This window comes from Pygocentrus nattereri, chromosome 1, assembly GCF_015220715.1.
Source record: "Pygocentrus nattereri isolate fPygNat1 chromosome 1, fPygNat1.pri, whole genome shotgun sequence".
In the NCBI taxonomy this organism is placed as follows: domain Eukaryota; kingdom Metazoa; phylum Chordata; class Actinopteri; order Characiformes; family Serrasalmidae; genus Pygocentrus; species Pygocentrus nattereri.
The window spans coordinates 22576938-22594309 of record NC_051211.1 but is presented as its reverse complement, the minus strand read 5'-3'; the positions used below and the strand labels follow the sequence as shown (position 1 = coordinate 22594309).

The 17372-nt window shown below is 47.0% G+C and overlaps 1 protein-coding gene across 4 annotated transcripts in view; it reads right to left on the bottom strand.

Annotated features, from left to right (window-relative positions):
* Window positions 1-15791, bottom strand: part of LOC108440899 (cytosolic phospholipase A2 gamma-like) — a 36568-nt gene extending 20777 nt beyond the window's left edge. The window contains exons 1-4 of one of the 4 annotated variants that reach the window (XM_017720097.2): window positions 15701-15791; window positions 14479-14520; window positions 14307-14334; window positions 91-199 (exon numbers count right to left, since the gene is read on the bottom strand). In XM_017720097.2, coding sequence (XP_017575586.2) covers window positions 91-199; window positions 14307-14332 — 135 coding nt within the window. In that variant the 5' untranslated portion in view covers window positions 14333-14334; window positions 14479-14520; window positions 15701-15791. Of the gene's footprint in view, window positions 1-90; window positions 203-14306; window positions 14335-14478; window positions 14521-15700 lie in introns of all 4 variants that reach the window. The other 3 variants (XM_017720093.2, XM_017720094.2, XM_037540587.1) reach the window with 3 other exon arrangements.
* Between the last annotated feature and the right edge of the window lie 1581 nt (window positions 15792-17372).

The window sequence follows — 17372 nt, the reverse complement described above, 5'->3', positions numbered from 1 at the left end:
CAATTACAACCTTTTAGTACATGCTGTAGCTTTTGCACACTTCTTAGTAAAACTGGCCCAAAAGCTTACATATTAAAGAATAGTATTTACCTCACTGCAGGATATACCATGTTGCTTCAGGCAGTCTAGAACAGTCTCTGTCCTTCTGGTCAAATGCTGCCTTTCCACTTCACTCAGAGAGTGATCAATTCTCACCTCGCTGCTACACACATTACACAGGAGTGGTTTCAGTAGTAGAACTGTGTTATAACAGTAATAAACAGGTAATACCTTTCATTCATTTAGAATATCTGCATGTACTGAGATTCAAGCCTTTCATTCTCAGTTTTCTACACGTGTAGAGTCAGGGGGACGGTGACAATCCCTACCACATTCCAAACAGGAATTCCATGAGGATGACAAATTTTAGATATCCATTACTTGAGTCTGAACTCCTAACACTTAGGCACAATTAAAGAGACCTAACGTTTGTTAAATTTAAGGCATGTTGTATGTATTGATGCTTTGGTTTTAAGCAACTTTGTTAAGATCATCTAAACTCAGAGAAACATCAGTTATATCTTAGCATTATCCCACCTTTATAAAGCTACACTTTTGTTTTTAAGCAGGGTTGATTCTCGGCACACTGAATGTGTTTAAATGGAGACATTGGCTTTGTTCTAGCGTGGACTAGAACAAAGGGTCAGCTGTTCTCATTACTGAACAGTGAAGCTGCCTGCATACTACGTTTGAAAATGGAACTTTTTTTTATCTCTGTTCAGAGAACGAAGTTAGTAACACTCCTTCTTCTCTTACATAATCACATGATCAAATGTGCACTCTCTAGCTCTCTCACTCGTGCACATGTAGGCACTCTCTAGCTCTCTCGCTCATGCACACGTAGACACTCTCTAGCTCACTCACTCATGCACACGTAGACACTCTCTAGCTCTCTCACTCATGCACACATAGACACTCTCTAGCTCTCTCGCTCATGCACACATAGGCACTCTCTAGCTCTCTCGCTCATGCACACGTAGACACTCTCTAGCTCTCTCACTCATGCACACGTAGGCACTCTCTAGCTCTCTCGCTCATGCACACATAGGCACTCTCTAGCTCTCTTGCTCATGCACACGTAGGTACTCTCTAGCTCTCTCGCTCATGCACACATAGGCACTCTCTAGCTCTCTCGCTCATGCACACGTAGGCACTCTCTAGCTCTCTCACTCATGCACACTTAGGCACTCTCTAGCTCTCTCGCTCATGCACAAATAGGCACTCTCTAGCTCTCTCGCTCATGCACACGTAGGCACTCTCTAGATCTCTCGCTCATGCACACGTAGGCATTCTCTAGCTCTCTCGCTCATGAACACGTAGGCACTCTCTAGCTCTCTCACTCATGCACACTTAAGCACTCTCTAGCTCTCTCGCTCATACACATAGGCACTCTCTAGCTCTCTCACTCATGCACACGTAGACACTCTCTAGCTCTCTCGCTCATGCACACGTAGGCACTCTCTAGCTCTCTCACTCATGCACACATAGGCACTCTCTAGCTCTCTCGCTCATGCACACATAGACACTCTCTAGCTCTCTCGCTCATGCACACATAGGCACTCTCTAGCTCTCTCGCTCATGCACACGTAGACACTCTCTAGCTCTCTCACTCATGCACACATAGGCACTCTCTAGCTCTCTCGCTCATGCACACATAGGCACTCTCTAGTTCTCTCGCTCATGCACTTATAGGCACTCTCTAGCTCTCTTGCTCATGCACACGTAGGCACTCTCTAGCTCTCTCGCTCATGCACACATAGGCACTCTCTAGCTCTCTCGCTCATGCACAAATAGGCACTCTCTAGCTCTCTCGCTCATGCACACATAGGCACTCTCTAGCTCTCTCACTCATGCACAAATAGGCACTCTCTAGCTCTCTCGCTCATGCACACATAGGCAATCTCTAGCTCTCTCGCTCATGCACTTATAGGCACTCTCTAGCTCTCTCGCTCATGCACACGTAGACACTAGCTCTCTCGCTCATGCACACGTAGGCACTCTCTAGTTCTCTCACTCATGCACACATAGGCACTCTCTAGCTCTCTCACTCGTGCACACATAGGCACTCTCTAGCTCTCTCGCTCATGCACACATAGGCACTCTCTAGCTCTCTCACTCATGCACACGTAGGCACTCTCTAGCTCTCTCACTCATGCACAAATAGGCACTCTCTAGCTCTCTCGCTCATGCACACATAGGCAATCTCTAGCTCTCTCGCTCATGCACACATAGGCACTCTCTAGCTCATGCACACGTAGGCACTCTCTTGCTCTCTCACTCATGCACAAATAGGCACTCTCTTGCTCTCTCGCTCATGCACACATAGGCACTCTCTAGCTCTCTCACTCTTGTACAAATAGGCACTCTCTAGCTCTCTCGCTCATGCACACATAGGCACTCTCTAGCTCTCTCGCTCATGCACACATAGGCACTCTCTAGGTCTCTCGCTCATGCACACATAGGCACTCTCTAGCTCTCTCACTCATGCACACGTAGGCACTCTCTAGCTCTCTCGCTCATGCACACGTAGGCACTCTCTAGCTCTCTCACTCATGCACACTTAAGCACTCTCTAGCTCTCTCGCTCATGCACACATAGGCACTCTCTAGCTCTCTCACTCATGCACACATAGGCACTCTCTAGCTCTCTCACTCATGCACACATAGGCATTCTAGCTCTCTCGCTCATGCACACATAGGCACTCTCTAGCTCTCTCACTCATGCACACATAGGCACTCTCTAGCTCATGCACACGTAGGCACTCTCTAGCTCTCTCGCTCATGCACACATAGGTATTCTAGCTCTCTCGCTCATGCACACATAGGCACTCTCTAGCTCTCTCGCTCATGCACACATAGACACTCTCTAGCTCTCTCGCTCATGCACACATAGGCACTCTCTAGCTCTCTCACTCTTGTACAAATAGGCACTCTCTAGCTCTCTCGCTCATGCACACATAGGCACTCTCTAGCTCTCTCGCTCATGCACACATAGGCACTCTCTAGGTCTCTCGCTCATGCACACATAGGCACTCTCTAGCTCTCTCACTCATGCACATGTAGGCACTCTCTAGCTCTCTCGCTCATGCACACGTAGGCACTCTCTAGCTCATGCACACGTAGGCACTCTCTAGCTCTCTCACTCATGCACACATAGACACTCTCTAGCTCTCTCACTCATGCACACATAGACACTCTCTAGCTCTCTCGCTCATGCACACATAGGCACTCTCTAGCTCATGCACACGTAGGCACTCTCTTGCTCTCTCACTCATGCACAAATAGGCACTCTCTTGCTCTCTCGCTCATGCACACATAGGCACTCTCTAGCTCTCTCACTCTTGTACAAATAGGCACTCTCTAGCTCTCTCGCTCATGCACACATAGGCACTCTCTAGCTCTCTCTCTCATGCACACATAGGCACTCTCTAGGTCTCTCGCTCATGCACACATAGGCACTCTCTAGCTCTCTCACTCATGCACACGTAGGCACTCTCTAGCTCTCTCGCTCATGCACACATAGGCACTCTCTAGCTCTCTCACTCATGCACACTTAAGCACTCTCTAGCTCTCTCGCTCATGCACACATAGGCACTCTCTAGCTCTCTCACTCATGCACACGTAGACACTCTCTAGCTCTCTCACTCATGCACACATAGGCATTCTAGCTCTCTCTCTCATGCACACATAGGCACTCTCTAGCTCTCTCACTCATGCACACATAGGCACTCTCTAGCTCATGCACACGTAGGCACTCTCTAGCTCTCTCGCTCATGCACACATAGGTATTCTAGCTCTCTCGCTCATGCACACATAGGCACTCTCTAGCTCTCTCACTCATGCACACATAGGCACTCTCTAGCTCTCTCACTCATGCACACATAGACACTCTCTAGCTCTCTCGCTCATGCACACATAGGCACTCTCTAGCTCTCTCGCTCATGCACACATAGGCACTCTCTAGCTCTCTCACTCATGCACACATAGGCACTCTCTAGCTCATGCACACGTAGGCACTCTCTAGCTCTCTCACTCATGCACACATAGACACTCTCTAGCTCTCTCACTCATGCACACATAGACACTCTCTAGCTCTCTCACTCATGCACACATAGGCACTCTCTAGCTCTCTCGCTCATGCACACATAGACACTCTCTAGCTCTCTCGCTCATGCACACGTAGGCACTCTCTAGCTCTCTCGCTCATGCACACATAGGCAATCTCTAGCTCTCTCGCTCATGCACACATAGACACTCTCTAGCTCTCTCGCTCATGCACTTATAGGCACTCTCTAGCTCTCTCACTCATGCACACATAGACACTCTCTAGCTCTCTCGCTCATGCACACATAGGCACTCTCTAGCTCTCTGACTCATGCACACATAGGTACTCTCTAGCTCTCTTGCTCATGCACACGTAGGCACTCTCTAGCTCTCTCGCTCATGCACACATAGGCACTCTCTAGCTCTCTCGCTCATGCACACGTAGACACTAGCTCTCTCGCTCATGCACACGTAGGCACTCTCTAGTTCTCTCACTCATGCACACATAGGCACTCTCTAGCTCTCTCGCTCATGCACACGTAGGCACTCTCTAGCTCTCTCGCTCATGCACACATAGGCACTCTCTAGCTCTCTCACTCATGCACAAATAGGCACTCTCTAGCTCTCTCACTCATGCACACGTAGGCACTCTCTAGCTCTCTCACTCATGCACAAATAGGCACTCTCTAGCTCTCTCGCTCATGCACACATAGGCAATCTCTAGCTCTCTCGCTCATGCACACATAGGCACTCTCTAGCTCATGCACACGTAGGCACTCTCTTGCTCTCTCACTCATGCACAAATAGGCACTCTCTTGCTCTCTCGCTCATGCACACATAGGCACTCTCTAGCTCTCTCACTCTTGTACAAATAGGCACTCTCTAGCTCTCTCGCTCATGCACACATAGGCACTCTCTAGCTCTCTCGCTCATGCACACATAGGCACTCTGTAGGTCTCTCGCTCATGCACACATAGGCACTCTCTAGCTCTCTCACTCATGCACACGTAGGCACTCTCTAGCTCTCTCGCTCATGCACACGTAGGCACTCTCTAGCTCTCTCACTCATGCACACTTAAGCACTCTCTAGCTCTCTCGCTCATGCACACATAGGCACTCTCTAGCTCTCTCACTCATGCACACGTAGACACTCTCTAGCTCTCTCGCTCATGCACACGTCAGCACTCTCTAGCTCTCTCACTCATGCACACATAGGCATTCTCTAGCTCATGCACACGTAGGCACTCTCTTGCTCTCTCACTCATGCACAAATAGGCACTCTCTTGCTCTCTCGCTCATGCACACATAGGCACTCTCTAGCTCTCTCACTCTTGTACAAATAGGCACTCTCTAGCTCTCTCGCTCATGCACACATAGGCACTCTCTAGCTCTCTCGCTCATGCACACATAGGCACTCTCTAGGTCTCTCGCTCATGCACACATAGGCACTCTCTAGCTCTCTCACTCATGCACACGTAGGCACTCTCTAGCTCTCTCGCTCATGCACACGTAGGCACTCTCTAGCTCTCTCACTCATGCACACTTAAGCACTCTCTAGCTCTCTCGCTCATGCACACATAGGCACTCTCTAGCTCTCTCACTCATGCACACGTAGACACTCTCTAGCTCTCTCACTCATGCACACATAGGCATTCTAGCTCTCTCGCTCATGCACACATAGGCACTCTCTAGCTCTCTCACTCATGCACACATAGGCACTCTCTAGCTCATGCACACGTAGGCACTCTCTAGCTCTCTCGCTCATGCACACATAGGTATTCTAGCTCTCTCGCTCATGCACACATAGGCACTCTCTAGCTCTCTCGCTCATGCACACATAGGCACTCTCTAGCTCTCTCGCTCATGCACACATAGACACTCTCTAGCTCTCTCGCTCATGCACACATAGGCACTCTCTAGCTCTCTCGCTCATGCACACATAGGCACTCTCTAGCTCTCTCACTCATGCACACATAGGCACTCTCTAGCTCATGCACACGTAGGCACTCTCTAGCTCTCTCACTCATGCACACATAGACACTCTCTAGCTCTCTCACTCATGCACACATAGACACTCTCTAGCTCTCTCGCTCATGCACACATAGGCACTCTCTAGCTCTCTCACTCATGCACACATAGACACTCTCTAGCTCTCTCGCTCATGCACACATAGGCACTCTCTAGCTCTCTCGCTCATGCACACATAGGCAATCTCTAGCTCTCTCGCTCATGCACACATAGACACTCTCTAGCTCTCTCGCTCATGCACTTATAGGCACTCTCTAGCTCTCTCACTCATGCACACATAGACACTCTCTAGCTCTCTCGCTCATGCACACATAGGCACTCTCTAGCTCTCTGACTCATGCACACATAGGTACTCTCTAGCTCTCTTGCTCATGCACACGTAGGCACTCTCTAGCTCTCTCGCTCATGCACACATAGGCACTCTCTAGCTCTCTCGCTCATGCACACGTAGACACTAGCTCTCTCGCTCATGCACACGTAGGCACTCTCTAGTTCTCTCACTCATGCACACATAGGCACTCTCTAGCTCTCTCGCTCATGCACACGTAGGCACTCTCTAGCTCTCTCGCTCATGCACACATAGGCACTCTCTAGCTCTCTCACTCATGCACAAATAGGCACTCTCTAGCTCTCTCACTCATGCACACATAGGCACTCTCTAGCTCTCTCACTCATGCACAAATAGGCACTCTCTAGCTCTCTCGCTCATGCACACATAGGCAATCTCTAGCTCTCTCGCTCATGCACACATAGGCACTCTCTAGCTCATGCACACGTAGGCACTCTCTTGCTCTCTCACTCATGCACAAATAGGCACTCTCTTGCTCTCTCGCTCATGCACACATAGGCACTCTCTAGCTCTCTCACTCTTGTACAAATAGGCACTCTCTAGCTCTCTCGCTCATGCACACATAGGCACTCTCTAGCTCTCTCGCTCATGCACACATAGGCACTCTCTAGCTCTCTCGCTCATGCACACATAGGCACTCTCTAGCTCTCTCACTCATGCACACGTAGGCACTCTCTAGCTCTCTCGCTCATGCACACGTAGGCACTCTCTAGCTCTCTCACTCATGCACACTTAGGCACTCTCTAGCTCTCTCGCTCATGCACACATAGGCACTCTCTAGCTCTCTCACTCATGCACACGTAGACACTCTCTAGCTCTCTCACTCATGCACACATAGGCATTCTAGCTCTCTCGCTCATGCACACATAGGCACTCTCTAGCTCTCTCACTCATGCACACATAGGCACTCTCTAGCTCATGCACACGTAGGCACTCTCTAGCTCTCTCGCTCATGCACACATAGGTATTCTAGCTCTCTCGCTCATGCACACATAGGCACTCTCTAGCTCTCTCGCTCATGCACACATAGACACTCTCTAGCTCTCTCGCTCATGCACACATAGGCACTCTCTAGCTCTCTCACTCTTGTACAAATAGGCACTCTCTAGCTCTCTCGCTCATGCACACATAGGCACTCTCTAGCTCTCTCGCTCATGCACACATAGGCACTCTCTAGGTCTCTCGCTCATGCACACATAGGCACTCTCTAGCTCTCTCACTCATGCACACGTAGGCACTCTCTAGCTCTCTCGCTCATGCACACGTAGGCACTCTCTAGCTCATGCACACGTAGGCACTCTCTAGCTCTCTCACTCATGCACACATAGACACTCTCTAGCTCTCTCACTCATGCACACATAGACACTCTCTAGCTCTCTCGCTCATGCACACATAGGCACTCTCTAGCTCATGCACACGTAGGCACTCTCTTGCTCTCTCACTCATGCACAAATAGGCACTCTCTTGCTCTCTCGCTCATGCACACATAGGCACTCTCTAGCTCTCTCACTCTTGTACAAATAGGCACTCTCTAGCTCTCTCGCTCATGCACACATAGGCACTCTCTAGCTCTCTCGCTCATGCACACATAGGCACTCTCTAGGTCTCTCGCTCATGCACACATAGGCACTCTCTAGCTCTCTCACTCATGCACACATAGGCACTCTCTAGCTCTCTCGCTCATGCACACGTAGGCACTCTCTAGCTCTCTCACTCATGCACACATAAGCACTCTCTAGCTCTCTCGCTCATGCACACATAGGCACTCTCTAGCTCTCTCACTCATGCACACGTAGACACTCTCTAGCTCTCTCACTCATGCACACATAGGCATTCTAGCTCTCTCGCTCATGCACACATAGGCACTCTCTAGCTCTCTCACTCATGCACACATAGGCACTCTCTAGCTCATGCACACGTAGGCACTCTCTAGCTCTCTCGCTCATGCACACATAGGTATTCTAGCTCTCTCGCTCATGCACACATAGGCACTCTCTAGCTCTCTCGCTCATGCACACATAGGTATTCTAGCTCTCTCGCTCATGCACACATAGACACTCTCTAGCTCTCTCGCTCATGCACACATAGGCACTCTCTAGCTCTCTCGCTCATGCACACATAGGCACTCTCTAGCTCTCTCACTCATGCACACATAGGCACTCTCTAGCTCATGCACACGTAGGCACTCTCTAGCTCTCTCACTCATGCACACATAGACACTCTCTAGCTCTCTCACTCATGCACACATAGACACTCTCTAGCTCTCTCGCTCATGCACACATAGGCACTCTCTAGCTCTCTCACTCATGCACACATAGACACTCTCTAGCTCTCTCGCTCATGCACACATAGGCACTCTCTAGCTCTCTCGCTCATGCACACATAGGCAATCTCTAGCTCTCTCGCTCATGCACACATAGACACTCTCTAGCTCTCTCGCTCATGCACTTATAGGCACTCTCTAGCTCTCTCACTCATGCACACATAGGCACTCTCTAGCTCTCTCACTCATGCACACATAGGCACTCTCTAGCTCTCTGACTCATGCACACATAGGTACTCTCTAGCTCTCTTGCTCATGCACACGTAGGCACTCTCTAGCTCTCTCGCTCATGCACACATAGGCACTCTCTAGCTCTCTCGCTCATGCACACGTAGACACTAGCTCTCTCGCTCATGCACACGTAGGCACTCTCTAGTTCTCTCACTCATGCACACATAGGCACTCTCTAGCTCTCTCGCTCATGCACACGTAGGCACTCTCTAGCTCTCTCGCTCATGCACACATAGGCACTCTCTAGCTCTCTCACTCATGCACAAATAGGCACTCTCTAGCTCTCTCACTCATGCACACGTAGGCACTCTCTAGCTCTCTCACTCATGCACAAATAGGCACTCTCTAGCTCTCTCGCTCATGCACACATAGGCACTCTCTAGCTCTCTCGCTCATGCACACATAGGCACTCTCTAGCTCATGCACACGTAGGCACTCTCTTGCTCTCTCACTCATGCACAAATAGGCACTCTCTTGCTCTCTCGCTCATGCACACATAGGCACTCTCTAGCTCTCTCACTCTTGTACAAATAGGCACTCTCTAGCTCTCTCGCTCATGCACACATAGGCACTCTCTAGCTCTCTCGCTCATGCACACATAGGCACTCTATAGGTCTCTCGCTCATGCACACATAGGCACTCTCTAGCTCTCTCACTCATGCACACGTAGGCACTCTCTAGCTCTCTCGCTCATGCACACGTAGGCACTCTCTAGCTCTCTCACTCATGCACACTTAAGCACTCTCTAGCTCTCTCGCTCATGCACACATAGGCACTCTCTAGCTCTCTCACTCATGCACACGTAGACACTCTCTAGCTCTCTCGCTCATGCACACGTCAGCACTCTCTAGCTCTCTCACTCATGCACACATAGGCATTCTCTAGCTCATGCACACGTAGGCACTCTCTTGCTCTCTCACTCATGCACAAATAGGCACTCTCTAGCTCTCTCGCTCATGCACACATAGGCACTCTCTAGCTCTCTCACTCTTGTACAAATAGGCACTCTCTAGCTCTCTCGCTCATGCACACATAGGCACTCTCTAGCTCTCTCGCTCATGCACACATAGGCACTCTCTAGGTCTCTCGCTCATGCACACATAGGCACTCTCTAGCTCTCTCACTCATGCACACGTAGGCACTCTCTAGCTCTCTCGCTCATGCACACGTAGGCACTCTCTAGCTCTCTCACTCATGCACACTTAAGCACTCTCTAGCTCTCTCGCTCATGCACACATAGGCACTCTCTAGCTCTCTCACTCATGCACACGTAGACACTCTCTAGCTCTCTCACTCATGCACACATAGGCACTCTAGCTCTCTCGCTCATGCACACATAGGCACTCTCTAGCTCTCTCACTCATGCACACATAGGCACTCTCTAGCTCATGCACACGTAGGCACTCTCTAGCTCTCTCGCTCATGCACACATAGGTATTCTAGCTCTCTCGCTCATGCACACATAGGCACTCTCTAGCTCTCTCGCTCATGCACACATAGGCACTCTCTAGCTCTCTCACTCATGCACACATAGACACTCTCTAGCTCTCTCGCTCATGCACACATAGGCACTCTCTAGCTCTCTCGCTCATGCACACATAGGCACTCTCTAGCTCTCTCACTCATGCACACATAGGCACTCTCTAGCTCATGCACACGTAGGCACTCTCTAGCTCTCTCACTCATGCACACATAGACACTCTCTAGCTCTCTCACTCATGCACACATAGACACTCTCTAGCTCTCTCGCTCATGCACACATAGGCACTCTCTAGCTCTCTCACTCATGCACACATAGACACTCTCTAGCTCTCTCGCTCATGCACACATAGGCACTCTCTAGCTCTCTCGCTCATGCACACATAGGCAATCTCTAGCTCTCTCGCTCATGCACACATAGACACTCTCTAGCTCTCTCGCTCATGCACTTATAGGCACTCTCTAGCTCTCTCACTCATGCACACATAGACACTCTCTAGCTCTCTCGCTCATGCACACATAGGCACTCTCTAGCTCTCTGACTCATGCACACATAGGTACTCTCTAGCTCTCTTGCTCATGCACACGTAGGCACTCTCTAGCTCTCTCGCTCATGCACACATAGGCACTCTCTAGCTCTCTCGCTCATGCACACGTAGACACTAGCTCTCTCGCTCATGCACACGTAGGCACTCTCTAGTTCTCTCGCTCATGCACACATAGGCACTCTCTAGCTCTCTCGCTCATGCACACATAGGCACTCTCTAGGTCTCTCGCTCATGCACACAGGCATTCTCTAGCTCTCTCACTCATGCACACGTAGGCACTCTCTAGCTCTCTCGCTCATGCACACGTAGGCACTCTCTAGCTCTCTCACTCATGCACACTTAAGCACTCTCTAGCTCTCTCGCTCATGCACACATAGGCACTCTCTAGCTCTCTCACTCATGCACACGTAGACACTCTCTAGCTCTCTCGCTCATGCACACGTCAGCATTCTCTAGCTCTCTCACTCATGCACACATAGGCATTCTAGCTCTCTCGCTCATGCACACATAGGCACTCTCTAGCTCTCTCACTCATGCACACATAGGCACTCTCTAGCTCATGCACACGTAGGCACTCTCTAGCTCTCTCGCTCATGCACACATAGGTATTCTAGCTCTCTCGCTCATGCACACATAGGCACTCTCTAGCTCTCTCGCTCATGCACACATAGACACTCTCTAGCTCTCTCGCTCATGCACACATAGGCACTCTCTAGCTCTCTCGCTCATGCACACATAGGCACTCTCTAGCTCTCTCACTCATGCACACATAGGCACTCTCTAGCTCATGCACACATAGGCACTCTCTAGCTCTCTCGCTCATGCACACATAGGCACTCTCTAGCTCTCTCACTCATGCACACATAGGCACTCTCTAGCTCATGCACACGTAGGCACTCTCTAGCTCTCTCACTCATGCACACATAGACACTCTCTAGCTCTCTCACTCATGCACACATAGACACTCTCTAGCTCTCTCGCTCATGCACACATAGGCACTCTCTAGCTCTCTCACTCATGCACACATAGACACTCTCTAGCTCTCTCGCTCATGCACACATAGGCACTCTCTAGCTCTCTCGCTCATGCACACATAGGCAATCTCTAGCTCTCTCGCTCATGCACACATAGGCACTCTCTAGCTCATGCACACGTAGGCACTCTCTTGCTCTCTCACTCATGCACAAATAGGCACTCTCTTGCTCTCTCGCTCATGCACACATAGGCACTCTCTAGCTCTCTCACTCTTGTACAAATAGGCACTCTCTAGCTCTCTCGCTCATGCACACATAGGCACTCTCTAGCTCTCTCGCTCATGCACACATAGGCACTCTCTAGGTCTCTCGCTCATGCACACATAGGCACTCTCTAGCTCTCTCACTCATGCACACGTAGGCACTCTCTAGCTCTCTCGCTCATGCACACGTAGGCACTCTCTAGCTCTCTCACTCATGCACACTTAAGCACTCTCTAGCTCTCTCGCTCATGCACACATAGGCACTCTCTAGCTCTCTCACTCATGCACACGTAGACACTCTCTAGCTCTCTCGCTCATGCACACGTCAGCACTCTCTAGCTCTCTCACTCATGCACACATAGGCATTCTAGCTCTCTCGCTCATGCACACATAGGCACTCTCTAGCTCTCTCACTCATGCACACATAGGCACTCTCTAGCTCATGCACACGTAGGCACTCTCTAGCTCTCTCGCTCATGCACACATAGGTATTCTAGCTCTCTCGCTCATGCACACATAGGCACTCTCTAGCTCTCTCGCTCATGCACACATAGGCACTCTCTAGCTCTCTCGCTCATGCACACATAGGCAATCTCTAGCTCTCTCGCTCATGCACACATAGACACTCTCTAGCTCTCTCGCTCATGCACACATAGGCGCTCTCTAGCTCTCTCACTCATGCACAAAGAGGCAATCTCTAGCTCTCTCGCTCATGCACACATAGACACTCTCTAGCTCTCTCGCTCATGCACACATAGGCACTCTCTAGCTCTCTCACTCATGCACAAAGAGGCACTCTCTAGCTCTCTCGCTCATGCACACATAGACACTCTCTAGCTCTCTCGCTCATGCACAAAGAGGCACTCTCTAGCTCTCTCGCTCATGCACACATAGACACTCTCTAGCTCTCTCGCTCATGCACACATAGGCAATCTCTAGCTCTCTCGCTCATGCACACATAGACACTCTCTAGCTCTCTCGCTCATGCACTTATAGGCACTCTCTAGCTCTCTCACTCATGCACACATAGACACTCTCTAGCTCTCTCGCTCATGCACACATAGGCACTCTCTAGCTCTCTGACTCATGCACACATAGGTACTCTCTAGCTCTCTTGCTCATGCACACGTAGGCACTCTCTAGCTCTCTCGCTCATGCACACATAGGCACTCTCTAGCTCTCTTGCTCATGCACTCATAGGCACTCTCTAGCTCTCTCGCTCATGCACACATAGGCACTCTGTAGCTCTCTCGCTCATGCACACATAGGCACTCTCTAGCTCTCTCGCTCATGCACATGTAGGCACTCTCTAGCTCTCTCGCTCATGCACATGTAGGCACTCTCTAGCTCTCTCGCTCATGCACATGTAGGCACTCTCTAGCTCTCACGCTCATGCACACGTAGGCACTCTCTAGCTCTCTTGCTCATGCACACGTAGGCACTCTCTAGCTCTCTCGCTCATGCACACTTAGGCACTCTCTAGCTCTCTTGCTCATGCACACTTAGGGACTCTCTAGCTCTCTCGCTCATGCACACGTAGGCACTCTCTAGCTCTCTCGCTCATGCACACGTAGGCACTCTCTAGTTTTCCCTTACTCATGTGTGCTTATCTTATATTCATTGTAAATACACAATTGATTGTTTCTATTGTATGATATTTGTGTCTTACATAAAATATTGTGTGCTAATAAATGTTTAATTTACTTTCACCAAGTTGTCTGTCTTGATATCTTCCAAATACTGGTTGCTATATACTGATACTAAGATCTTACTAAAATAAATCACATGTATTAAAACCTTCAGAAATCAAATCACTACTTTTACTTTCCTTGGTTACAAATTAGAGGTGATATTCAGAACGTGATTATGTATGTTTGAAGAATTAAGGGACAGATTAATTAATGAGATTGATCCAAGTTTATGAGGCATGGCATACTAATATTATGTAACAAAACATACACTGTATGTAATTACAATCTCTAAAATTCTCTAGCTGAAGAATCATTTTTAAATTGGCAAAAAAAAATACCTTTCACAAGTTCTACTGGTGTCCATCTCTGAAAAAAATCCAATGTGAAAAGAGTAAATGTGAGAAATTATATTGTACTTTTCTTTTCAGTCACTGTTTAATCACTGCTACTGTCTAGTAGTTCTAGAACAAAAGAAAGTTGCATTTTGTATTCTTATAGTGACATACTTACTCAAATTATGCAAGTTGAGTGAAGGATCACTTGCTCACACTGCTGGACAGTAAAAACAGAGAAATCTGAATGATCCTGTCAGATACTTTTACAGACCATGAAGTGAAACTTACCAGCAGAACAGGCTTTTGGCAATAAATGGTTGGTTGGGAGTCTGGTGTAATGACAATTATGTGGCCCATTCTCTTTTAACTGTCCCAATGTAAAATCAACTAATAAATTCAAAGGTAAAACACTGTCCAGAGACCAATTGTAAGAAGAAATTCTAAGAAACTTTGATTAGTAAGTGTTTTATAGTAAATGATCTCAAATGTGAGCAAAAATAATGTTTTTTCTTTATGACCAAAATCTGGCTTGATTCAAGCTGAGCAGCTGCTCTTTATATAAACTACTCTATAGAGTTACAATTTACAGCTTTTGATAGTCTTTCAAGGGTGAACCTCATCTGACATCGTCATCAAGTGATCATTCAATGTGGATCTAATTTGATATAAAAGAATAAAGAATGCTTGGCTTTCCCATAATGTGCAACCAGTTCCTCAAAAGATCTCAGAGAACTGTTGCCACTGATGTCTCCAAGAACCCTTATACCTTTTTCTGCCCATGAGTTTTAGATAAAAGGTTTACTAAAAGTTTTTTGTGAAACCAGTTTGGAGATTTATGCCATTTAATATGTAACCCCAGGTACTTCTCTGCTGCTTTCAAGGTTTGAAGCAGAAGTAATTTAGACCACTTTTACTTCAGAGCAAAGAATGTACAATCTTTATGTTCAATTTAAGAAAACATAGGATTTACTTACTGTTAAACATTTCAAACTTTAGTAAGGCATCATTATTCTTCATCAGTCACCCGCTACCTACCTACTATATTCACAACATGAATATGGAAAACATATTTATATAACTTTTTTAGTTTCTTCTTGCTCCTTGATTTTGTATATTGCTACATATAATCAAATTATTTACATTTTTTGCCATATTCTGTTTAAATGTGTTTTGTCCTGCTGTTTTATTTACATAATTTGAATTTTTAAGGATGAAAGGTAATATAATAAAGCTATTCTAATACAAGGCAACAAAGTGCAATATACATCTAAGCTGAATTTGCAGTATTTTAGCTGAAACTGAATATTTTCAGTAATTAACATGAATAATTTAACTATATCAGTGTTGTACTTAGATCACAGCTGCTGGCATACATTTTTTTCATGAAAAGTACGTACCTGCACTTATAGATGCTGAAGTCCTTAAGAAGACTGCGAGCAGTGCCGGTGCTATGGACTGTGAATTTATAGTGAATGTGCTTGGGGGCATGGCACAGGGAAGAAAGAAGTATTGGCATTGGACTGGGGTGGAATGTCACAATACCAGTGGTGCAGTTTTTTAATTTAATGTTCTTACAGTTTCAAGGTTAGCCTGCACTGTGCGTGTGTGTGTGTGTGTGTGGGGGGGGGGGGTGTAGGGAAATTTGTTTGTAGCTGTCAAGGAACTACATATTTGTCACACTAGGTTACATTTTTGAAATAAGAAAGAAGGGCTTTCATTAGAAGAAATGAGAGTAGATTTTTTTTAATCCTGCCAATCCGATATGAAGTTATCTGCACAACTTTGAACATGCTGAGTAACATTTTGTGTCAGGTTACGGGTGTAGGAGAAAGATAAGAAAAATCAGAGAAGTATATGACATTGAAATAACCTTGCAGTGACAATGTTACACATCAGTTGTGTATTATGCAAATATGGAACAAAGCAACAAATTAGAGTTTGCATGTTCTCCCTGTGTCTGTGTGGGTTTCCTCCCACAGACCAATGATATGTAGTTTACTTCCAGAATATACCACAATGGCATTCAACAGTTTGGGCACCCTTGGTCAAAATTTCTGTCACTGAATAGGTAAGCGAGGGAAAGATGATCTGATTTTGAAACATAACATTAAAGCTGACAAGTTTCTCTAAGATTTTAGGCAAGATTTAAAAAAAAAAAAAAAAGAAAATGGGTCAGAGGACGAGTTTGGGCACCCTATATGGTCAGTACTTAGTAAATATCACAGCTTGTAAATGCTTTGTGAAGCCAGCTAAAAGTCTTTTTGTTCTTGTTAAGGGGATTTTTGCCCATTCTCCTTTGCCTTGTCTTGCATGCACTGCTCTTTTGAGGTCTATCTACAGATTTTTAATGATGATTAGTTCAAAAAAAGTCAGTTGTGGATTTTGAGGTGTTTAGGATCATTATCCTATTGCAGAAGCCATTTTCTTTTTATCTGCAGAACTTCCTGGTATTTAATTGAATCCATTCTTCCGTATATCAATAAAATGTTTCCCATGCCACTGGCAACAAGACTCGCTTCATGAACTCATTTCAGGTGAAAGTCCTCCAGCGTCTCTCTTGGTAAACAAGTCTTTTGATAGAACGTCATTAATTAGTGACGCTGACATCTATTAAAATGATCATAAGCACAAAACACTGAAGGTAAAATGTTTCCATCAGGGAGAACCGAGTGGCTCTGAAATCACTTTTTACACACAAGCAAAGTTTCAGTTTAAGATTACTTTATAAATTAGTTACAAGCTGAATAAAAACTGGCTTTAAACTCAGAAATAAGTTTTCCTTTATTGTGTTGATCTGTAGGTCTCACCTCAATTTCTTTGGAAATGGATTGCTATTCACTTTGAATTCATGCCATACAAAGCCCTCACAATTTGAAGTTTCCTTAAGGACTTCAGCATCTACAAGTGCAGGTATGTACAATAAGCTCAGTACAGTACTCATATAAAATAATAATTACTCCTATTATTTACTTTGTATTAGATTGTCATGAAAGAATGCAGAGCATCCGCTTGCCTTTTTTCACCTTAAATAAAGTAGACTGTTAAAGCTCTCCTTTGATAATCATTCAT